The sequence below is a fragment of the Megalops cyprinoides genome, chromosome 20 (genome assembly GCF_013368585.1).
Source record: "Megalops cyprinoides isolate fMegCyp1 chromosome 20, fMegCyp1.pri, whole genome shotgun sequence".
Taxonomy (NCBI): domain Eukaryota; kingdom Metazoa; phylum Chordata; class Actinopteri; order Elopiformes; family Megalopidae; genus Megalops; species Megalops cyprinoides.
The window spans coordinates 13,891,538-13,915,822 of record NC_050602.1 but is presented as its reverse complement, the minus strand read 5'-3'; the positions used below and the strand labels follow the sequence as shown (position 1 = coordinate 13,915,822).

The 24,285-nt window shown below is 39.6% G+C and overlaps 1 protein-coding gene across 2 annotated transcripts in view; it reads right to left on the bottom strand.

The window, feature by feature from the left end:
• The window catches only part of cop1 (COP1 E3 ubiquitin ligase), a 30,475-nt gene extending 10,229 nt beyond the window's left edge, over window positions 1-20,246 (bottom strand). The window contains exons 1-17 of one of the 2 annotated variants that reach the window (XM_036554159.1): window positions 19,653-20,246; window positions 15,540-15,599; window positions 15,212-15,309; window positions 14,659-14,723; window positions 11,988-12,107; window positions 11,788-11,856; window positions 11,487-11,546; window positions 10,882-10,973; window positions 9,718-9,775; window positions 8,986-9,100; window positions 7,860-7,995; window positions 5,510-5,653; window positions 4,562-4,670; window positions 4,021-4,102; window positions 3,674-3,790; window positions 3,230-3,347; window positions 2,873-2,997 (exon numbers count right to left, since the gene is read on the bottom strand). In XM_036554159.1, the coding sequence (XP_036410052.1) occupies window positions 2,873-2,997; window positions 3,230-3,347; window positions 3,674-3,790; window positions 4,021-4,102; window positions 4,562-4,670; window positions 5,510-5,653; window positions 7,860-7,995; window positions 8,986-9,100; window positions 9,718-9,775; window positions 10,882-10,973; window positions 11,487-11,546; window positions 11,788-11,856; window positions 11,988-12,107; window positions 14,659-14,723; window positions 15,212-15,309; window positions 15,540-15,599; window positions 19,653-19,999 (1,915 nt within the window). In that variant the 5' untranslated portion in view covers window positions 20,000-20,246. The remainder of the gene's footprint in view (window positions 1-2,872; window positions 2,998-3,229; window positions 3,348-3,673; window positions 3,791-4,020; window positions 4,103-4,561; window positions 4,671-5,509; window positions 5,654-7,859; window positions 7,996-8,985; window positions 9,101-9,717; window positions 9,776-10,881; window positions 10,974-11,486; window positions 11,547-11,787; window positions 11,857-11,987; window positions 12,108-14,658; window positions 14,724-15,211; window positions 15,310-15,539; window positions 15,600-19,652) is intronic. The other variant, XM_036554160.1, reaches the window with a different exon arrangement.
• Between the last annotated feature and the right edge of the window lie 4,039 nt (window positions 20,247-24,285).

The window sequence follows — 24,285 nt, the reverse complement described above, 5'->3', positions numbered from 1 at the left end:
ACATCTTGATTGGTTACAATGTACAGTGTGATGTACATTCAGCAAACTGCCTGCTTAGTTGGGCCCGGGTTTTGTCACGTCAAGCATCATATCAGAGAGAGAGCTGACAGAGGCCAGGTCCAGGCCAAGGGGAGGTATGCCTGGAGGAAATGTACAGGAGACAAAATCCCTGACCAGACTGAGGCAGAGCCGAACCCGTGCTACTCTAAATGCTGATTCTGTCTCGCTGTGCTTCGAGGCCAATTTACCATGTCCCTACTTTCTCCTGGCCTGACAGCCTGCTTGCCGGTGCTCCAACTTTCATAAAGGCGATCAAATTTTCAGTTTAACTATTTTTTTAAATTGTTTGAGCAGTTTGGGTTTGTTAACATTCAGCGCTCCTCCGCTGCAGTAAGAGTTCTGCACCACAATATTGCAGTCAAAATAAATAAATAAATAAAATGTAATTAACTGTTGACCATTATTTGTTGCACATGTCTGAGACAGCCTATGACTGGCACTAGTTTTACATCATTCGTTTAATTTCATTGCATGACTTCAACAATTCAGATGAGGAGTCGATTATCAGTGAAGAGAAATTCCATTTGTTTACAGAGATGGCAATGCTAGTATGTCTGAATCTACTTGCATGTGTGTACTGATAGTGCATGTTGGTGGTGGGAGGATTCAACCCCAGCCCCTCTCTTAGCTGGGAAATAAAGCCATCCAGGAATTTGACAAGAAGGCTCTCCAAAATGAACTCTGCTGAAACTGTGAGCTGATCAAAGCAATTTACTCCCTGCAGCTTTTAGAGGGGAAGGAATGTGTCACAGTAGCAGGCGAGTTATTTTAATAACAATTAATTCCCATTAAAACAGGAGCAATTGCTCTGGAGCGCAGCAAATCCACTGAAACAACGCATCTCTTTGGAGGATCAATGTTGGGTTAATTAAAGAGTAATTTACAGCTGCTGTGGACCCTAGGCCGAGTTTCCATCCGGTGGGCCAGAGGGAAGAGGCTGCTGCAGAGGCGAGTGGAAAATCTTGGTTGCCGGTGTTGGAGGTGCACATAGCTCCACAGCAAGGGCTAGCGCCTGTAAATCCATCCGTGATAGATGGGATGTGAAGGCTCTTCACCTTTTCCTTAAGGACAAGCAGTTAAAGCTGCCTCGAAGTCAGTTAATTGTGACAGACACACGATCTAAGGGTGACTAAACTCAATTAAAACAAAAGTGTAAACAAGGTCGCCTCCAGGGCTGTGTATTCTCAGGGTCCACTGAAACGATTCGCCTCCTGAGACGATGCTTGCAATATGACATCACTCTACAGCACAATAAAGCAATGAGTAAATCATGAGGAAGGAGTGCTCTGGGGAAATTGTAAACTGACTCAGTCAGCAAACGTTCTTCATTTCATTACTGGCTTACAATGGACAGATAGCCCACACGCATCACTAGGTCTTTCACAAACAGAAATTTCCATATGCAGGTTTGCATGGATTGCCACTTTCCCAGAGGATCCATGAATTCAGCGAAGGCAGGTTCACATTGATAGTTTAATTAAATTTGACTGCTGTCGTTCAGATTTTGTCAGATGGCTAGTTTATTTTAACCTCTCTCCTGCATAAACCCCATAACTGGTCTACAATATGATTCAAATCTTAACAATATCCACTCACTCAACCTGCAGCAGATAAAAGAAGTACATTTTACATCCCAATCAATCTTCAGTATTGTTATTAATAACACTGTGCAGTGTGGCATAGCGGTTAAGCATCTCAGACTGCAAAGCAGAAGTTTTTAGGATGAATTTCCAGGTGGAAAAATCAATGTTTGCCATTTTATCATTTTGTTTAAATACAAATACCCAGTAGTATAAATGGGTAAGGGGAAAAAAAAACTGCATTCATCCTGAAAACCGGCTTCTGCCAATCACAACAACCCATTTATGTCCTCATGGTCGAATAGCCAAGCGCGTCTCATCCCTAATATAACCATGTTAAATTACCTCAAGGCAAGATGCGTAAAGGAATGAGAATTCTTAATATGTGACTTGCGATGCCCAATTCCCTGCTAAACTGGATAACAGTGTAAGTAAGATACCTGTTACAGGTTCTGCTTTGGACTGCCCTGGATGCTAAATACAGTCTGAAAAATGGACATGCCGCATTGCACACACCCCAGAGGCTTTTCCACTAAAACTGCAGAGTGCATTAAGTGTGAACTTTTATTTGACACATGCGGTGCAGTGCTTGCAAATCTGCTGGCCTCAACACAGCCAGTTACACTTCACCTGCAGGCCCCGGACTTTATCATGACTTCTTGATTGAATGACTTTACTCTGGGTTTTGAAAACCCAGTCTTCAACCGTTAATCCACTGCCGTCTCCGCCTTTCTGAATGAACTTGCAAGTATTGAAGTGTGAAGACACGTATGTCATGAATTTGAATGAGTAAGTATGTTGTAATCCTTGCCTTGGTGGTCAGAACCATACTGGCTCATTATAACCACTGACTCTCAGTTGCTGACTCACTGCTCTGTCTTGTAATATGGAGACTGTAATACAGATAAAAAAAATGCATTTGAACCCATCACACTGAATATATTCACCTTTTTTGAATTACTTAATTACCACTTCAAATGACAATTAGCTGACACTTTGTTCAAGCGCATTTCATGCAAATGCTAAGCTTAAAATACTTTTTTTTCCCCTAATCATCTCCATGAGTTTGTTATGAAGGTTTTTTTATTTAGTTTGTGTCAAGCCATAAAAAAAAAAACTGTTGATGTATCTGCTTTATTTCTTTTATCATGGACACATTAGCCATTAAATTACTGTAATTGGGGAAAAACTTTTTTCCAACAAATTGGCAAGGCCCCGTCAAATGCACTCACCACATGCTACGTAGTCTCCATTGGACGCCAGGCCCACAAAGTTCTTCTCATTAATGTGGCCTTTGAAGGAGCGCAGGCAGTGAGGCTTGTTTACGTTCCACAGCTTGAGCTGGCTGTCCGTGGAGCTGTGGGAAAGGAGAACGAACCGTGTCCATTCAATACACAACTGTGCGCTGCTGATGGCCTGGTTAGAGTGTGAAGCCTGAGAAACATTAAACAGGCTTCAGACTATAAACAGACTGCACATAGCTGGTACAACAGACCCCCCAGGAGCAGGGCTGCAGGCCGCAATACTCACGGCATTCACATTTCTCCACATATCAATTCGCACTTCAGGTTTAGAAAAGGGAAGCTTACGCAGAAACAATCTCCTCCCCGTTGACAAACTTGGCGTAGGAGACAGCTTTCCTGTGGCCTTTGAACACCATGATGGGCTGTTTAGTGTTGCGGAGGTCGTAATAGTGAACACAGTGATCTGTGCAATGGGGGAAAAGGAAACATTTCAAAATTCAACCATATCCGTAATCTTTTCTCAAGATCAATAAGGTGATTTACAGATCTGTCACCTGCCAGAAGTAACACATATCTACAACGATAAAATGATTAAATAGGTATTTACACAATAACACATTCACAACGACACTCAAGAATATTCCAATAAGGGAGACTAAACTGAGGTAAAATTAAAACAAATATTCAACATCCCATAAAAGTTTATTGAGCTTGGTACCAAAATTACAGCATAAAAAACAGTTGCCCTCCAAAAATGATCATGGTTATAGGAAAAGGGGTTTGAATTACCTGCACAACCAAAGGCGAGATGATATCTTGACGTAGGGCTGAACTTAACACAGCACACGTTTGCCTTGGCCTCGATGCTGGCCACAGAATTGTCTAGGTTGGTGGACCACAGCTTCACTGCAAAATGAAACACAACAACAAAAAAGGGTTTCCTTATGATGCACACCCACACACAACACCAAGACAACATTCAACAATTTGAAGCAAAGAAACCAAAAGGTAGAATTATGCTCTTATCTTCAACAGCTTGCACAATAACACCCCGTCAGAATATGTTTTAATGAGAGTGATTCTTAAGCATATGGTTACACAGAAAAGCACTTTTAATGCCATTCTTCCAGCTGTACCTTTAGCGTCATCTGAGCCGGAGGCTAGCAGTTTTGGATCCATCAGGTTGAAATCCACACTCCAGCATCTTTTCTCATGTTCCTGGCGGGTTAACAAACACATAGCAATTCAACTCTGTACTGGCCTCAGTGTCACACAGAGAGGGACGATGATTTAAAGCATGGACCAAGTACATAAAAATGAAGCCCAGGAGTCCTGTTTAATTGGATGCCCTCAGTCTGCAGTCACATTTTCACAGAAAAAACACTGTTTCCTTTAAGAGACAGTATGTCAAGGTAATTGAGCAACTGTCTCAGTTTCACAACACATAAAACAGTACTTTGTGCAGGAAGCAATGACTGCTGTTTAATCGTGAGAGCACGAATTCCTCTTTTACAGGAAGGAGAAGTGAGTGTTACCAAACACAAGGACCCGAACAGCTGAAAACAAAAAAAAAGCTGGATGACACTTGTTGTCACCCAGAGAGCATAATAAACGAGACAGAGTGCCTGCCTTTAACGGGAGCACTCCTGCAAACGAGCAACGGCGTGAGCTGTGTACCTGGTACACCTTCGACCTCTGTCCTGTGAAACCGTCCCAGAGGATGACTGTTCCCTCGTAGTCGCTGCTTGCCAGCAGATTCTTGTGATAGCTACTCCAGCTGATACAGCTAAAAAAACAGGTGCAAACCCAGGGAGCTTCAGCGTCTGCTTTGCATACTCGAAGTCTGTTGAACTGTTAAGCTAATTAATGCACTTGGTATTCAACACCCGTTTTGCTTATTATACAGATAAGGGAAATAAATATTTGGAGAACATGTGTCAAAAATAAATACAAAATCAGGTGCTGAGCAAATAAATGACTCTAGGGGAAAGACTTAAAAGTCAGTGTCATATCTAAAAGGCCAATTATCCATAAAGATAGAGAAGAAGGCTTCCATTATTGCTCCAGCTCATACAGTTATCTGTTTCTGATTGCTTCAGCGGTGTACTGACATACCAGTGTGATTACCATTTCAACAACCAAATGTTTAATACAATGTAAACATTCTTAGTCCTTATCTCTCTCCACAAGATAACTATACAAAAGGCTACATACATATTTCATGAACTGAGTGTAAATAAACAATAATAAGCAAGACAAAACAAAAAAAGCCAAGATCATTAGTCACACAACAATACGAGTCTAACTTAAGTAATGCAAAGACACGCTGACGTATCAATTTGGTCACAGCAGCGTAGCAGGCACAAACCACAACCTTTCGACAGGGCATAGTTCTGAGCACCGGAAGAATAAGAGGGGAAAGAATCTATTTCAGAAATGACTCATTGATTACACCCATCACAATTGCTAATCAGCAAGTCTGATGCCTGAAACCAACTGCGGCATCTGTTCTCGTAAGCTGAGAAGTAAATAACCCCCACGTGTTTATCTTCTTTCCCTCGCGGCAGCAGCAAGTGCCCCCTGTCCTAGGCAGCGGCGGAGGAGAGGGGAGCGAGTGAGCCGTACCTTATTTTGGAGTTGCAAGTCATCTCGTTGACGGGATAATGAATGTCCACCGCGTCCTGGATCACCGTTCCATATTCAAAAACTTTAATTTTCTTGGTGACGCCGGCGATGGCGAAGTAATCACAGTCGCGGTCGAATTCAATACTGCGACGCGGAGAGCATCGGGGGGGGGAGAAGAGTGAGTGTCAAATGCCGAAAACTTCAGAGTCCTCAACCTCAGCTGTCTCCCACTTCACTGCCTTTTCCCATTACCATTCAAATGGAGCCGGTTTTGACGCTGCCACCTATTCATGAATATTTTGTCAGACAAGTGTTACATACCGCTACATCTTGGCTCCCACAAGACCATTGATTATACCTCTTTGGCAGGAAGTTGGATGCATGCTGCTAGAAATAACAGCTGTAGATCACAGCAGACAAAGGTATCTTTAAGAAACACATTACAATAAAGCACTTCACTAAGTAGAATTATCACCATGTTGGCTTTCATGATGCCAGATTTAACAAAGGATGAGGTTTTTGATGCACTGAAATGGCAAAATATAGATGGACAAAAAGTAAACATTCATTTTTTTTCCTATTGGACCCAGGTAGAGGGGCGCCACAAACTTTGAGAAGGTATAGGCCAGGAGTATCTGCTTTCTCTAATGTTCCTTGGAACAGATGTGGCCGAGATAAATGCAACAAATGAACCTCATGAAATTATTCAAAGCATCTCATATCCTATACATGTAACTGGCAAGGGAGATTTGTAGCTACTTAATGCAGTTAACTGACTAGCACAATGCAATTAGCAAGGATGGCAGGCTAATTTACATTAATTCTCACTACCTGCATTTCATATTTATAGAGTAACTTGCTCAAATGTTTAATATTGATGCAATACAGCAAACTAGTCATTTGTGAGCAAGCTAGTGTTCATAAAAGTGTTAGTGAAAGTAAATAAGATTTCAATTTTCTTTTGCAGCATAAATAACTTAATGCACTGATGTATTTTTTTCCCAAAAGGCAGTAATGGTTTGAAAAATAGAGTCCTAGCCCCATATTTCAGGTTCAGATACTGATCACATGTTAACCACTTGCACCTCCTAGCTCAGACACAGCAGTCTCCCCCTCTTGTGTGACAAGCCTGTTAGCACAAAGCCTTTAATTATTATATGCTCAGTCTCAAGTGTCCAGTCTGATCTTCACTAATGTGGGCAGATCACAAAATCATGCCCCATTCAATGGTAGCTGATTACTCTTCTGCTTAAATCCTTCAACTTGAAAGGCTCTCAAAAAAGAACACAGATGCAGGTAGCAAAGTTCCATTCATAATGAAAAACACATTAAAAATTCCATTAAGTTCCTAAATTCAATTTACATAATCAGTTTTCCTGCCCTATTGTTTCAGCTTTAAAGCTCTTTTCACAGGCTGTGAAAATGTGTACCAAATGCTCATTTCCCAGCATTCAACCCACAGGAGGACCTCATGAATATGAATCATCATAATGCTAAGTGTAAGACATTTAATTACGAACGCAGATGCTGAAATACCACAGCAATCAAAAACAAAATAAATACTGCAATGAACTCAAAATCTGACATAAGCACAACAACCTACACTATGACCAAAAAAAAAAAAACATCAATTAAGCTGAGAGAAGATGAAGTGAAGAAGGTGAAGTGGCTGTTCAACAGGTGCTTTTATTGAGCATTTCCATTTGCTCTATGCCCCTCTTGTGAGAGAATAATGACTTTTGACCAAGGAAGAATGTGCAGAAAAAAAAACATGTGACCGCAACTGACTTGGTGAATTTAATCCGTCTCCAAAGAATTCTGGACAGATTTCCAATCGTACAGTTGCTTAGGATCTAAGGATTGTGAGCTGTAAAATCCGGAAAAGCTGCAGTATGTGTCAAATATTAAGGTCATATCCCGCTGGCTTGGCCTGCCTCAGAGAAGCATTTACATACAACTGTGTTCCAAATATACTGTACTGCCTATGATCTGTAAATGACAAGCAAAGCTTCTGTGTCACTTCAAAAGCCCTGTCAAAATTAATCACTTGCCAGTTTTTTTTAAATAAAAAATATTTTAAATAAAAAATATGAAAGGCAAAAGAGCAATTCTGATATCCACTGGATTGGTGGAGCAAGACAGAGAAAAGGTTTATCCTGTTATACAAGACTACCCCCTTCTGGCCAGTGCAAGAATAAAATAAATACAGATCACATACAAAATGTATTTTGACAAGCATGTATACATATATATGCACGTTAAAGATGCAGTCCGAAGACAGACTACTTTTGTTTTTTCATCATAAAATAACAGATATAAGATGGCTTTGCCAGGATGTGGAAGACAGTACCTGGATACAATACTGGAGCCATTGTAGAGATCACTGGCGTAAGACAGCGTTGCTAGTGGCCGAACAGAGTTGTAGCGTGTGAACTTTGAGAGACACTCCATGAAATCATCCAGCTGGTTCACGGTCCTGCTCTCATCTGAGAAAGGATAACATGACAAAAACAATCAATGTTTAGTTCACTTGCATTATAAATATCTTACAGACAATCTGGGCACATTCCATCCATTTTTAAAGAGAAATATATTCCGACATCCAAGGTGCTGCACCCTGGTGCTGAGGGGCTGAATAACCTGCAGGTTCAACACTGCCCCTGGGCACTCTGTTCTTTCCATGAATAATCGCCTTAGTCTCTGACATGTTTAAATTCACATACCGGTTGTTTTAAAAGAGCAGGACTTCCTGAAGGACTGATGCCCAAAGAACACTGTTAGAGATCTTTTTTTTTTTTTTTTTTTTTTTTTACAACTTGGCACCAAAATACTGATAAGGAGTTATATATGTGCATTACTGTCTTGTCAAATGTCAATATACAGAATATGGCATGCAAGGGGGAAATACATCTAAAATGATAAATTATGGTTTGTGAAATTAATTCATGAAATTAAGCTTTTAAAAGGTATTTATGCAGCAAATAACAACCCACTTTACAGACAATTAGCAACACTCATCAAAGCAGGACGGACTGTTATTTGCTCCATAAATACCTTTAAAAATGTTAATTCTTATTGAATTGAATAGTACTGAATTACCAGACATCTTTTGTGAGTTTCTACAGCACACTTAAAAGTATAATTTTGCAAAACATTGATAACAAGTAAAACTGTCTGGTGAAGACAGACAGGGTTATTTTACATATGTATTTGGTAAAAATTATGATGTTGTCATTTATAACCCGGGTTTGACTCTGAAACTGTTTTGCAGTAAGAGAATGTATTTTAAGAACATCACTTACAAAAGTAAACAATTTTACAAACAAATCAAGTAAACAAGTTACAAAAGTGCTAGGTGATGGCAAATGAACAAGATTAAAAAGGTCTTCTTGCAATGTAAGTGAGCCATTTTAACGTATGTGCTAGCCAGCCACTGAGGAGATCAAAAACAAAACCAAGACATGTTTTGCCTTTACCTGTAATCCGGGACATCCTGTTGGAGAAGTAGCACTGCTCCAGGTCCTCAAAGTGGGCTGTAAGCCTCTTTCGCCGAGAAGCCAGAGTGCTGTTGTACCATGTCTGTCTCTTCCCCTGACAGAGCAAATCAATTTATCAGGAGCAATTGTGTATGTTACAGAATTTGGCACGTATACTCTAGTAAATTTCAGATTTACCTCTACCACCGCTAGGTGGAGCAGAGGTTAAGCAGTTGTCTCTGTATGTGTGTGTGTGTGTGTGTGTGTGTGTCTGCCTGTCTGTAAACACAACTTAAAAACTTCGATTTGGATAAAACCTGGTGAACTGACTGCCTATGGAGCGGGCAAATAATGATTAGATTTTAGGACTGTGCATGAGGTGGCGGAGGAATGAACTCTATCAAGCGCCACTCTAGCTTCTTATTCACACCCCATTAATGAACAGGAAACAACAAATATTCAACGCCAATTCATGTGCTGCAGAGGAAGTCTCCCCTGCCTCCGGGGCACTGTCTTGATGAAGTATGCTCAGAAAGAGAAAAATGCAATCATCAGCAGCAGCCCATCAGTTACCCAAGATGATTTACATACAAATGCAAAAGTGTTTGCGTTCGGTATATTAAGACTATATGTCTCCGTGCTGCTTGAATTTTAGAAACATTATCTGAAGCAAGGAAGCCAAAGGCCCCTAAACAAATAGCTGAGCGAGATAACGGAGAAAGCTGTACTCACCTGTGAGCTGCCGCCAAACCCTGGAGGCTGGATGTACTCTGTGGAATCTATAATACTACTGGAAAGACAAGACAGCATACACCAAAGCTGTTATCACCTGGGCTTTTCTGTATAGTTAAAGGAACAGAAAAAAAAATTGCTTTGTTCCCTCAAATAAAAATTAGATCAAAGTTTCAATTGCATGCAGCTATATGTCTGGATCCACTCAGTTTTTGGTTTACAAGTCTCTTAGAGCCAAAGGCAAGGACAGCATTTGAGCTTTTCACAGCATATATTAATGCGGCTGTCCTTACACATTCTGAATGATGAATTAATAAAAGTACGCACCCTCTGCTGGTAATACAATCTTTCTTGAAATGCATACAATATTTATATTCTGAACCGCAAGTAAACTTAAAATTGCATTCATTTCCAAATGCAGTTAAGCATGTCAATCAATTCGTTCGTGGGAAGTTCATTATTTTTTTTATATAGGAACTGAATTTCGGGCAAGAGATAATTAAACATTCTTATTATTTCAAAGAAAATTCAATTAACTTCACACAGTACCTTGACTATTTCTACTACATTCTTGGTAATATTGCTCGTGAAATGCAACTGCAATAGGGATTAAGAAAGTGGTTTATTCCGAGCCACTAACACAAAGAATACGGATCTGTATCAATTACACTGCAACACTCTACACATTAATACAGTTCATTTTTCTTAGTTACCATCTATTGCCTTGGATACTTTCCAGTGTTCATACAAACTATAAATGAAACTAAGCATGACATGCAAAAACAGGCTTGATTAAAGTACTTTAATGGCTGCAATGTTTTCCATTTTAATGAGCTATTCATCCATCTCCCTTGTACTCCAGGTACTAAACATTAAATAGGCTTTAAATGGCTGCTCCCTGGAGATAGAAAAATGAGTCATCAAATTGTAGGTTGGACAGCCATGTCCAATCATTCATTTGTATACTAAATGGCAGACTGAAGAAGTGTAAATGACAACTTGAAAATGACTTTATGTAAAACACGTTTAGATATTTAAAGTGCGCAACACCAGGTGGAAGAAAATGTTATTTAACTGTTATTGGAGTGCAATCCTTTGTAGACCAACTGCGAAAGCAGTAGAAAGTGACTCTCATTCTGATAAAATGGATGAGCCTCGTGTTACCTGTGTGCAGGGGAGTGAGCTTCAAACTGAGGAACGGTGCTGTCAAGGTTATGGTCCGTGTCACTCACTGGAGAGTACAGCCCACTCATTTCCTGAGAGAGAACACGCTAACAGCTCAGGATAGGATGGACAAGGTCTACTCTACACACTACCATGAGGACCAGTTATAGAGTCTTTATGCTAGTCACTTCAATCTATCAATGAAGGTTTCGTGTCACTCACTGGAGAGCACAGCCCACTCATTTCCTGAGAGAGAACACGCTAACAGCTCAGGACAGGATGGACAAGGTCTGCTCTACACACTACTATGAGGACCAGTTATAGGGTCTTTATGCTATCACTTCAAACTATCAATGGAGGTTTCGTGATGTGAAGAGCACAGTAGGACACGAATGCAAACTGACTGTACAATTCAAAGATTCAGTTTGTAAACATAAGGTGATTACTTTAAAACCACTGCAGTGAAAATGCACCAAACTGACGTGTATCCACAACACATCTGCACTTTGATAATGGCACCATTGATAAGAAGTATCTAAGATGATTGAAGCGTTTTACAATTCTGGGCTTAATATACTCATTTTCTTTTTCTTTTTCATCCATACCTCGACACGTTTGATGTCTTCTTCCAAAAAGTTCAGTTCCTTCTGCAACTGTTCCAATTGCTGTAAAACAAAAAGAAACACACTTATCTGCCATTCTCCTTGGGAGGCGTGTTACTGCAACAGCACAAAGGCAAAAAAGACACAACTCCAGTGCATCATTTCCCTTTTAGAACAAACCTGAAATACAGACCCTCACATAATTATACCTGCATGCTCAGGCTTGCATTCCTACATTAGCATATCCAATTTCCTTGAGAAGTTCCAAAATCAGATAGAGATGAACCATAAAGGAGAAACAAACCTCTCTTTTATTTCTTCTGGCTTCTTTAAGAAATTCCATTAAGATTTGGAGCTGAGCTGCTTGCGATTCCTATTGGGACCAGACCAGAAATATTATGATCTCCAATGGCATGAATACAACTAAAAGGCATATATACTGCAGTGCTCCTAAATCAATGATGATGTTTCTGAAGGACACCAATACCAAAATGTGATACACACCGCTTCCAGCTGTTTCTTTTTCTGTACGAGTAGCTCCAACATGAAGTTGACGTTTGCAAGATCTAGGTTCTCTTGGTCCGTACCGAGAACTCCTTGGAAAACCTGCCATCTATGGCCATTCTAGAAACATGAGATGGGCATCAGTGAATACAAGTAAATACAAATAAACAGTTAGCCTATATAACATCACCAACAATGTTTTCATTTGTTAAACAGCAAGCTGCGTATGCTAATGGAAAAATAAATTAATAATAGAGTTAAGCTCCATCATTCAGACAGGAACAATTAATCACTCCTGACTGGAAATGAATGGTTTTCAGGCTTCATTTCCTGACACCTTACAAAAGGTCTGCTCCCAGCAAATGAACAAGCTATCTTGTACCATTACAAAATAATAGATTTTATATATTATATAGTAAACTGCTATGCAAAACAACTTACTGCTTGCATTTCAGTAAATAGCAATATTGTTAAAACAAACTTTAAAACAAACATTAAAATGACAAAACTGACCAAATTTAACATCAACTGCTACCAAGTTTTTAATTACTGCACAATATTCAAGTAACTGCCAAAATAAAGGAAAAACTTGAGTAAATGAAGGGTACAAAGTATATTGAAAGCAGGTACTTCCGTACAAGTGTGGTTCATGAATTAATCAAGCAATTAACCTCCCATCATGCTTAGAGTCATTTACAGCAATGCTAGGCAGGCCCAGATGCCCATTATTTTGGCTACCATGACGAGAGGTAGACATCTCAGTGACCTTGAGAGAGGTGTGACTGTTGGGTATGTTTTGCAAGAGCTTCAGTGATGAAGACTGCTCAACTTGCTGATTTTTCACATGTAACAATGGCTAAGGTGATACACAAAGAAGAAGAAGAAGAGTACACTTCACATTCGCATTCTAAATATCAGTCCACTTCAGTGTTTCGGTACACACGCTGGTTTTCACACCTGATGTGAACCGTACCCCAGTACATATGAACCGTACTCGAGACCACCTTTTCAAGCTTTCGTTGAACCGTGCCCGGGTACGGTACACAGTGTTCACACTATTCAAACGAACTGGACTTTGGGGTCAAGTGTATTGGGATCCGCGCCCGTGTGCCTAATGTGAAAGCCCCCTAAGTCTGAGGGAGAGACATCATCAGCTGAGGGGAAACTGCATAAATTCGTATTGCATGGCTGAAAGTGCATACCCTTCGAGCACAATGTCCATGTATACGCTCGATATGCAAGGCAAAAAGGACAAGCAGAGAGGAATACTACAGTCAGGTTGCAGCGCATAAACCTTTTATTACACCTAAAAATTGTCAGTACAGTGGTGCAAAGAAAAGAGGCAGTGATCTACTAACCAGCGGTAAAAAGTCCAAAGGTCAACTGAGTCATCCATCACCCTGTTCTCAGCAAGTGGACGAGTGCATGTGTGGCACACTCCAAAAGAAACCTACAGGCTCAAGCATTTGTTTCCCACAGCAAAGGGTTCTAGTTATGGTACAGGGTCCATTCTCCTGGCCTATTATGGTTCTCTGGTCTACTATATTCTGGTATATTATGCTGTATTCTCTGGTCTGTTATGGTGTAGGGTGCATTCTCCTGGCATGACTTAGGCACACGCAATCCCTTAAAGGGCAAGGTAAACACCAATAAATACAAAGCTATTCTGAGTGATCATCTTCACCCTATGGTGAAGTATTTCTATGCTGATGGGAGGGGTGTCTTCCAGGATGATAATACACAGGGCATGAGTGGTCACTAAATGGTTTGATGAGCACGAAAACAACGTCAACCATAGCCATGGTGCCACGGCCATCTCAGTCACCACAACTCCTCTCAGTTATCACTTAGGGGAGATTCTGGAGGGGTGCCCGAGACAGCATCTTCTATGACCAGCAGCAAAGCCCCAAATGATGGAATTTGTGTGTAAGAATGGTGTCAGATCCCTCCAGAAGAGGTCCAGACACTTGCAGAATCTGTGCTTGGCGCACTGAAGATGCACTGAAACTGTTCTGGCAGCTTTTGGTGGCCAAGCGCCCGATTAAGACACTTTATTATTGTGTTTCCTTTATTTTGGCAGTTACCTGTTACTTACTTGGCACCATTTCATACCTAAAAGCAGAGCAAAATGTGCAATGAACATCTGCTTCTAATGCCTGCTTGCTTCAGCATAACAATGACTTTTAAAATACAAGGACACATTCAAGGCATGGAGAGGACATTTATAAGATATGCACATCTCCAGCCATTTAGCTAGAAAGTTCTGCATCAACATGCTTTTTCAACGGGGTGTGATTACATACTTCCTAAACATATCGATTATTCACAGGAAAGTTGTTGCCGCTTGTTATCTTAGGGAATATCTCAATTTATCTCTGGGAATTTATTCAACAAGACATATCAGTATGGAACTTAATTTCTGGAAAGCAAAAGTCACTACAAGTTGAATGGGGTGCTACAGATGATGGCAGCATTGGCTTAAGGTCAGCTCTAGAGAAGGTCAGTGTTTCACTCTTGGTTAATTTTTTCTGGCTGCAACTGGGAGGAAAAATTTTAAAAAAGAAAGATTTGATTTTTCACCTAAGCATGTTAAACACCTCCAGATTACAATTTATTTAAACACTGTGCACATAAAAATAGACAAATAGCAAATGTTGAACGGAGTACTTACAGGATGGTCCAGTTTTAGTCGTTTTTCTTCTGATCTTTGCTTTTGTTTGAGGATAAGTTCATTCACTAGGACAGATCAAAACAAGAATGATTTTTTTAACAGATTATTGGGTATATAAAAGTGCATTAAACTGGACAAATTACTTTGTTTTAGCTTACACTGCTGTCTAAACCTACCAACAATACTGATGCTAGAGTTTCAAGAAACACACAATGATTGTGAAACGTGTATACTGGCAAAATTAAGTGTCTAATGTGTCAAGTATAAGCAATAGCATTTTCTCCATAGCTTATGCCATAAAGATACAGATGGACAATGTGGTTCAAAATGGGGGGGGGGGGGGGGTCACCTACTAAGGTGACACTCCACATGACAACACCAAATCAGGATGGTGTGTGGCAAAGTGTTGGTAGTGTGGTCATTTGTATCACACCGGTTTTTACCTTTTTGCAAGATAAAAATTTGGTAAAATTCACTCTAGCAAACTTTTTAAAAAGCATATGCTGCAAAATTTAATTTTGCTCCCTTTTAATGAAGACCAGTGTGAACTTACCAAGAAAATTAGGATAGAGCTGATCCACATTATCAATAATGTAATTACATTTCGGGCATCTGTTACTGTCCTCCAGGCTCTGACGAATACATTTGTAACTGAAACAAAGAGAGCGAAGAGAAGTTGGAATGACATTGGCCTTGAAAATCATAACATACCAGAGCTTAAATTATAGATTCAACAAAACATCTTTGTCTTTTCATGATCTTGGTGTAACATTTCTTGGAAGGCTCTAAAATAAATGTGATGAAAATGGGTGGACAAACTGCAAAAGGAGTAACATTTCAAAACACACCCCAGTGACATTTAAGCTTGCGCACATACTTACCAGAAACTGTGTCCGCATTTTGTCATATGCGCCTCCTCAATCATTTCAAAACAGATAGGGCTGAAAAACAAGTTCAATGACATGTTCATAAGCAAAGAAGACACTGACTTACACTGACTTTTTTCAGTGCTCAGTGCAACTTCTCTTTAACCCCATGATACACTTACATTTTCATACAAGCAATCCAATGGTGGTATCCTGCTCGGGGATGCAAACAGTATTTGAAACCCAATTTCGTGTCATAACTTCTGATGTACACTGAATTCTTTTATTACTCCATACTAAAGTCATTCCAGATTAAAACTTGCTTCTGACACAATGCATATGTTGATATTCAGTGAAGCTGAAACATTTAGACCTATTTTCAATTGAGCAGCTCCATTAATAAAGAAATAAATATGAGACAGAACTTACAGCACATGGTAAATCCCTTAACATGAAATGGAGCAAGACCAACTATGAGGCAAATTGGCTATTCAATCCCTTGTATCCCTTTTTCATAATTTCCCCACGTCATCACTTCAAATGTAAAAAAAAATTTAACATGATTTCATAATTGGCAGCTCAATGCCTCAGGCCCTGTTGCAAAAAACTGTAAGAGGCTTATTAAGGCTGGTATGCAGATAAATACAAAATTAATTTTCATACTCACCTAGAATTGAAATTGCCACTTACACAGGCACAAATCACGGCCTCTAGCAATGGGTCAAAATTAATCATGATTGCAAAAAAAAAAAAAAAAATGAAATCCACCAACAATGCACCCTGAGAACACTGAACTTTATGATTATTAGCTGAGCCACATGCCTAACTGCATAATACAGATCTTTGTCTCATCTATGCAGTTATTTTGATACAGCTGCATTGTGTACACTATTAATGAGAATAATTAAAAAGGCATATACAAATATTACCTACTGCATCTATTTAAGGCACCCATTAACTTGTTGACACAGTTTTGGGTTTATTTCTGCAACATTTTCATGAATAGATCTGGTATTTGCTGACTACACTGATAAAAGATATTCCATTCTACTAAGCTGATATTTCTTTTTTCCCCTAAGAGGGATAAGTACTTTGGGCAAGTAGGTATGCTGAATACAAATGGTGGTGTTCTACACTGTTTGAATGTACCACATCAACGTAAATAGCAATATGAAATGCAACAATGAGGTTGTATCTGCAAAAGTCAAAGGCTCTAACAGCAAGAATTTCCACGTGCATCTACAAATGTTAATGCATAGATTCAAAAATGTCAGTAAAACATCAAAGATACACAGTGCGGTCTGACATCCAGGACCAGTTCAAAGCAATATCCGCCATGAAGCAAACTTTGAAACGTCAATTCTCATAATAAATACTGCCTGACTAAAAACAAGAGCAATGGATGGTTACGCTTCAGTACAGTCATGCCAGGAGGTAACTACAAAGATGTCCACACAAACGATTTCAGCAAAGCTGCATCACAGAATTTCTCTGCAGCCAGAACAAATAAACAGAGGCTTATTGTTTGCATTTCCTTTCCTAGCAAGTGACAGTACATGGCAGTCAGACGTGAAAGGTCCGAATATTTTCAATCTGGCTATGTTCGTTTAATTAAAGTGACACATTAATAAGGTGACACATTCTCTGTTAAAGCAAAAACAAAACTTCACACAACTTACACAGATGCCACAAAGGCTTGATAATATTTTAAGGAAACATTTAGGTATTACCTTACCATTACTTTCTACAAGCAAAAAAGCAGGGTATCAACTTAAATGTCTAATCCAACACTTCCCACAGAATCCTCACCCTACAACAGAACTGTGTGGGTCTGGCCGAGGGAGAATATCTTCGCAAAAACTCTTACTTTCAACAGAATTCAGCAGCTGCATGTATTTAACAATGGGCTCAGTGGTTTCCTCCAAAGGAGCATGGTCACATAAGCAAGTGAATGGGCTTGCAAACACTGCGATACTCAAGCACATTCCTCTGTCAGTTGCCAGGTCTAATGGTTTATCTGCTTGCTTCAGTTGCATAACCTCTGCATACCAAATTATGCTCACTGCTACCATTTAGTGCTGTTTTGTCAAAAAATATCTATAGGATGCATCTTCTCAGAGGGACACCATGTTCAAAGAGTTCAGTGAATGTTTTCCTATGGTTTCACACCCCAGACTCTCAAAACAATGAAACCCGCCCACTTCCAAATCCTGCAGATGGCTTGCATAAATGCAAGAGGGTCATAAGTGCCTTCTGTTTTATTAAATTATTGCAATGTCTATATTGGTTGTCCACCAATACTGAAGAATAAATGTTTATTTTAATGGAAAGCTCTATGAAAATTTGTCTATTATTTGTTGATCTATTGATTAGTCTGTTTTAAGCATTTGAGCTGTGTTTTAATGTTCGAGCATTACAAGCACAATATTTTATTTAGCAGGTGCTCTTGTCGAGAACAATTTGCATATCTTACATTTTACAACATATCCATTTATACAGCTAGATATTTACTGAAGAAATTTAGGTTATGTACCCTCTCCCACAGAACAACTACAGTGCCCCACATGGGTAACAAACCAGCCTACTTTGAGAAACTGAAATTTTTTGCGCACCACCACATTTTTGTGCCTCGGACTGAAATAAGAACACTGTCATATGCAGCTAACCTCCTTTCAGAGGGCCAACTATAAGTTCAACTTCTGTTGTACAAATCTGCACAAGATGTACACAGCCAGGGCTGATCTCCTCTTAGTGCTGTATTCAGCAGTCCGATGTTCATCTACATTCAACTTGGTTGCGCTTGCAACAGAAATGTGAACAAACTTATACAGTTCAGAATCTGGCCCACAATGCAATGTGCTCAAATTTTGACAGCAATAATTAAGTGATACTATTTATTCAGCTGTAACCATTTCATCTGTGTGGTTGGGAGGACATGGTTAGGTGCGTGGTATCTTGACTAAAAATGTAGATATACGTTTAATGCCAGACCAATCCATGTTTGGCACCACAAGATGGAAATTTCGTCACCAAACGAAACATGTCGTTGGCGATAGCTTGACAGTCTACAAAATCTCAACGTGTCTTTTGGGTAGACTTCTGGCACACATTCACACGTTTGCTAATGTCAGACCACACTAAGTTTACGTAAGACACAAACAGCAATGTGAAAGGTAAGAATGTTTCCTCAGGCACAACTGCATGTACTAGCGATCTTCTAACAATCTTCTGACTTAATACATGCAACGTTGGCATTCAGGACGTTAGCATGTTCTCCCTTCCCATTTTCCAGTACGACGTGAATGGCTTCATCATTGAATAAGTGTCACGTATAAACATACTTTTAGCATGTTTTACCCCCCAACCGTCAACTGCAACAAATAGTAAAGATAACAATAATAATAATAAAAAAAATCAAACAAAAACTTTTTTTTAGAATTCATTAAGCATGATTTATATGTATTGAATCACAGGGCAAACTGACCAAAAACATGTTTTTCTTTCCTTTTGATACACAGTTAATTATAATTGCACAGCTGCTATAATTACAATACATAGGTGTTGTAACAGTAATGAATAATAATGACAGCAATAACTTCCCAGTTGCGTGCTGACCAGTCATGTTACGCTAGATACGAAGTGTAGTGTAGTTTTTGCTGGTAAACGTTAACACTCTCGTTAGTGGTCGTCAGCTAACTTCTGACACAGATAGCGTGTTTACTGGCCAACTACTTGTGCACCTAGCAAGCAATACTTTTAACATATGACATTAAGTTTAAATCTTTGATTAACTCATTATAACGTTCTGTTGTTGCAGATGACTACACATATGGCTAGCTAAGTAGCAGTCTAGCCCGCTCGTAGCTAACTTAACTAGCTAACGTTACTGTTTGGGGGACAGACTAACAGGGTGTTAATGTTAGCCACCTAACGTTAAATAATATTAGCAATAATATGGCTAACTACCGCACTGTGATTCAACGCTTCTTCAATTGTCTGGAAGAACACCCACACAAAGCTAGTTACCTAGCTGGATAGGTTGGGATTTCCAACAATGTTCACTCGTGGAAAAAAACAGACATATTTCAGGGTTTTCGCTACCCCTCACCCCACCTCAAAAACACTTACCACACAAAATCGTTGCTCTTATCCTCGTAAGAGTTTATGAGACCGTTGCAAAGGGGTGTTGGAAGTGGCCGTTTTTTGTTACTGCTTCCCGAAGACGATCCTGGTCTGCCTAGAGTAGCTACGCTCACTCTGGGAGAGGGGACCCCCAGCGTGGGGACAGGTAGACCATCGACTCCAGTTCCCAGCGTCCGTGAGGACACTCCATTGCCAGAATTATTCGCATTACTTGCGTTACCACTCCCGCCGCTAATACTGCTACTAGTGGTGTTGCTGCTACTGCTACTGCTGCTTGTCCCAGGCCCCGAGCCCGCTCCCCCTCCATTCTGCTGCTGCCGACCGCTTGACATAACTCAAGGCCGCTGCTCAACTCCGCTCTGCCAGGCCGTAGGCTCTTGCTTACTGCATCCGGACTGAAAGGCTTAAATAAAGATTTACAAACTGAGGAAAAATCAGCCTCTGCACCTCCCGATTTGTTCTGTCGTGAAAATGTGAAATGGATGTTTTATTCAAAACGAACGGTTCACCAACGTTAAGGGAGGAATATAGACTACCCAAATCCAACAAAAATTGTTGACAATCCGAGAGTTGGGAATCAGAAACAATCTCCCCGGTTACACAGAGCAGCACCAGAGATCTTGTATTTCTTTAGAGATCACGATCTCCAACATGCTTCCTGATGAAAGCAAGTAGTTCCGGTTTGTTCTTCATTTCTGAGCCATAAAGTTCCGGCATGCGAATGCTCATTTATAAATTAATAAGCATAAATTTCAGATGTTGGCTCTACTAGAAAACTATATCTTCAGCTGTGCGGAATCAGAAAACGGCCGCCTTAGCGCAATACGTCATTACGCACGACTCTTCAGATTAATGGCCAGTTGAATAATTAATTAAGGGTATTTGACGTACACGTCACAATCGACAGACCCATTCGTTTCTTTAAAATTTTCTGGTCCTTTAGGGAAATAATTTAGCACACTATACTGTAGAATCCAAAAAACCTATACTTGTGCCCGTCACTTCTAAACCTGCAAGACCACTATTTAGTAATAACAACAGCTACTAAAACTATAACAAGACGATCATCATCAACATCATTATCATCATCATTTTATTCCTATTTGTGTTGGTTGTTGGTTTTTGCAGTGGTTATTTGAGTCATTGCGAATGCCATACAAATATATTTTGTCAAAAAATTTAAAAATACCGAAGAAACAGATTATAAAATCAAAAGTGAAACAGTTTTCATTAAGACAAGTAATTAAAAAAATAAATGGGCATGAACTATGAAGAAACTCTTCAAAGTTTGCAGAAATTGATTTTTTTAGCAGCACTTTCTGATATCTGACTAGCACAAACCTGTTCAGTTTGCATAGAGCAACTGAGAGTAAAGTGCTGGGCTTAACTAAAAAAAAAAAATTACTAGTGTTGTGGGAAGTCCCAAGTGTCAGAATAAAAATAAAAGCTAAGCATAAAGCGTTAAAATCCTTGATAGTTTTCCTAACTGGAGTCTTCGTAAGATGTCCTAAGAGGTTGGGTGCCCAACAGATGACTGTAACACAAGTACAAATTATAAAATAATATCTGAAATACAAATGACTTCTGTGTTCATTACAGTGGCTCTGAAGTGGAAAACACAAAATGAAATTGCAATAACAAAAACACTTGCAAAAACCTGTAGTCCCGAAGTGTAGCACACAAGTACAAAAAGACTTCTCATTACCTGAATTCAGCTTTATTACCTAACTAAAGTATAACATTAATTTAACAAAATTTGCCACACTGAAAAAGCAAGTAGTGTAGCCACCTCCTCTACAAATGACCAGATGCAACCTGTGCCAGGAATTCAAAGACACAGGGAGCAGTGTGATGCAATTCTGTGATGAGAAGTCTTCCTCCCACTGGCCTAAAAATCAACGGTGCAACCGGTGCAGCGCGCCGGGGGCCCAGAAGCTGTCAGGGGCCCGTGTAGAAAGGTGTTTTTTTGCTGTCTTACTACTGTAGGTGGGCCCTCTTGCGCATTGACCGTTTCACGCAGTCTTCAAAGTAACCATTCAATGACATCACTAAAATTACTTGTAATTGTGATAGCTATATATACCACCTTCCCACCTTTTGTATAACACTTACAGTTTTGAGTCATAGCCTATTTTTATGTATTCGCTTTGCAATTGTCTGGAGTGGTTGTGTGTCCGTGCATGTGTGTGCACGAGTGTGCGCTTGTGTTTGGGGTGGGGGGGGTTGGGGGCAAAAAATATTTGCACCAGGGCTAATCACAATTATGGAATGCTACAGCTTCCTCCACCTGCTCAGAGCTCTATCATGTACAGACAAGGAGTCCAACTGAGAAGACAGGGCTTTTACTGTGTGGGGTTTTGAGGGTAGAATCTTTATGGGGAGTCTGCTTTCCTCAGCCTCACCTCCATCCTCAAAGCTCACTCACAGGAGCATGCTGGTTGCCATGACATTCACTTTCCTTCACCTGGCAGACACATTTCCTATAATCATGTCCTGAATGGACAGCCACGTGAGTGTGGCATAATGTATGCAAAGCAGGACCAGTTAACTCATAAAGATTATGTCAAAAGTGCCATCCAGCTAAGACCACAGGCAGTTAGCTCTCTCCATTTCACTCAGTAGTTCTGCTAGTGACAGCTTAATGTTCGATATGCTCTGATATGTCCCCGGTTCCCCGAGAGTGTGGACAAAACTAAAACAATTAGAGACCAGACGTTAAGAACACAAGAGTGCAAAAAAGGGAACGATTCTAAATCCTTAATTCTTTGCCTTACAGAGCATGGGCCTACTTTTGCGTCTATGCTGAAGTTTGTTGGTGTAGAAATGTATTGGGTGAGGATGTAGAGAAGTTGTTGCTAAAAAGGTAAACTTTTGCACCCTTGTAGTCCAGGGACCAAACAAAGCTTGCCATGGTATGTGCCATATCATCAGAATGGCAACTACTTGGACCTCCAGTACACCATTATTCTCTATGACCAAGACACTGTTGTCTTGAATGAATACAATCACTTGTTTTTCTCTTGTTATTATTTGCTGTTATTTCTGTTAGATCTGTTTTCTAATTGTTACTGATCATGCATCTGAAATTTTAGTTTTGTTTTGTGTCTTTTAGGCATTTCATTTGTTTAACATGCACTTTCCTGTTCTGAATTGATCATTAATGGCACATGAGAAACAAAGTGAAGATAATAATGGTGCTTTATTCTAAAGGTGATAGATGCATGTCTTAAGAATATATCTGCAAGTACATGTTCATTATTGATGGAAATCTAATTATTTTTCTGAAATGTTTCTGAAATTAAAATGATTTTAAGGAGTATTTTAGTGTTATTAGATTGATTAATTAAGGCGTCATTTTGCATGTACAGCCATTTATGGTTTGTTTCTTTTGGTCACTAATTAATCTCTTTTTTTAGTCAACAGTACTTATGGGAGCTATTTTTATTCTCAACTTATTAAATGTTCTTACATGAAAATGTCTTAAATTTCTATATAATGTATTTGGTTGTGATTGATTTTATATGATTTCTGATCCTCTTTTCTTTTCTTTTTTTTTTTTTTGCAGGGACAAGGATCAGTTCAATAAATCCCAGCATCACTTTGATAAATCCTATTCTGATGGAAAATGATACAGCTTGATGGAGGATCTTCCTGAACCATCGTCTCACTCACTGTCTGTTGTTAAGTGGGTGACTGCTGTTTTTGGAAATGATTTTGGGGTTTTTTTTGAGAGGTGGTTGTAAATGCAGATTTTAATATTATGTAGCAAATTATAAAACTTAATGTCATTATTTTTGTTGTTGTTATTATTAGTAGTAATGGTAGAAGTAGAATCACACACAGTCCTATTAAAAGAGAATGAAATGCATGTGAATTCAGTTACTATGGCACCTCTATGTGGCAATGAAAATACATTACTACCAGTATATCTTTAAACAATAGCAGTGACCCTAACTCTGCATGGGGAGCTGGGAGGGAGATATGTGGCTGATTCCTCAACTGTCCAAGGAAGTAGCACAAGACATTGTCATAAAAGTTGCACATGCACATCCATGGTAAACAAGGAACTGAAAGTGATTCAGTCAGACATATTTTGAATTTTGGGAACAAATCTCATGCCTTTCTCTCATAAGTGCACCTCATCCTCTGCATTCCCTTCATTATACCTCTGTTTTGATGCCAAAGTTTCTGGGGATTCTGACAACTTTGATTTTTCATAATTAGATCAGGAGGCCCCATGTGGGACAGGCTTCATTCACAGCTGTAACCAATCAGGACACGGGCATGCAAAATGTGGTGTGCATAGAAATAGGGGGATTGTGAGGAGGCCACAAGAGGGCACCTCCCTGGAGGTGGGGCCTTAACCAACCAACCTGCATATGCATGGAGTCAGCCCTGGGAAACTTTTAACAAAAATTAACACAACAAAAACTATGCTAATTATGCTTATGCTAAAAATTATGCTTATGCTAGTAATGCTACTGGTGCTTTGATTTACATATTATTCGCAATATTGTGGGTATCAAGCCTATTTACCTGATATTTATATATTTAATTATCAAAAGTAGTGCTGCTTTTTTGACCACCATACATGATAAGCGTATTCTACCACCAGGTG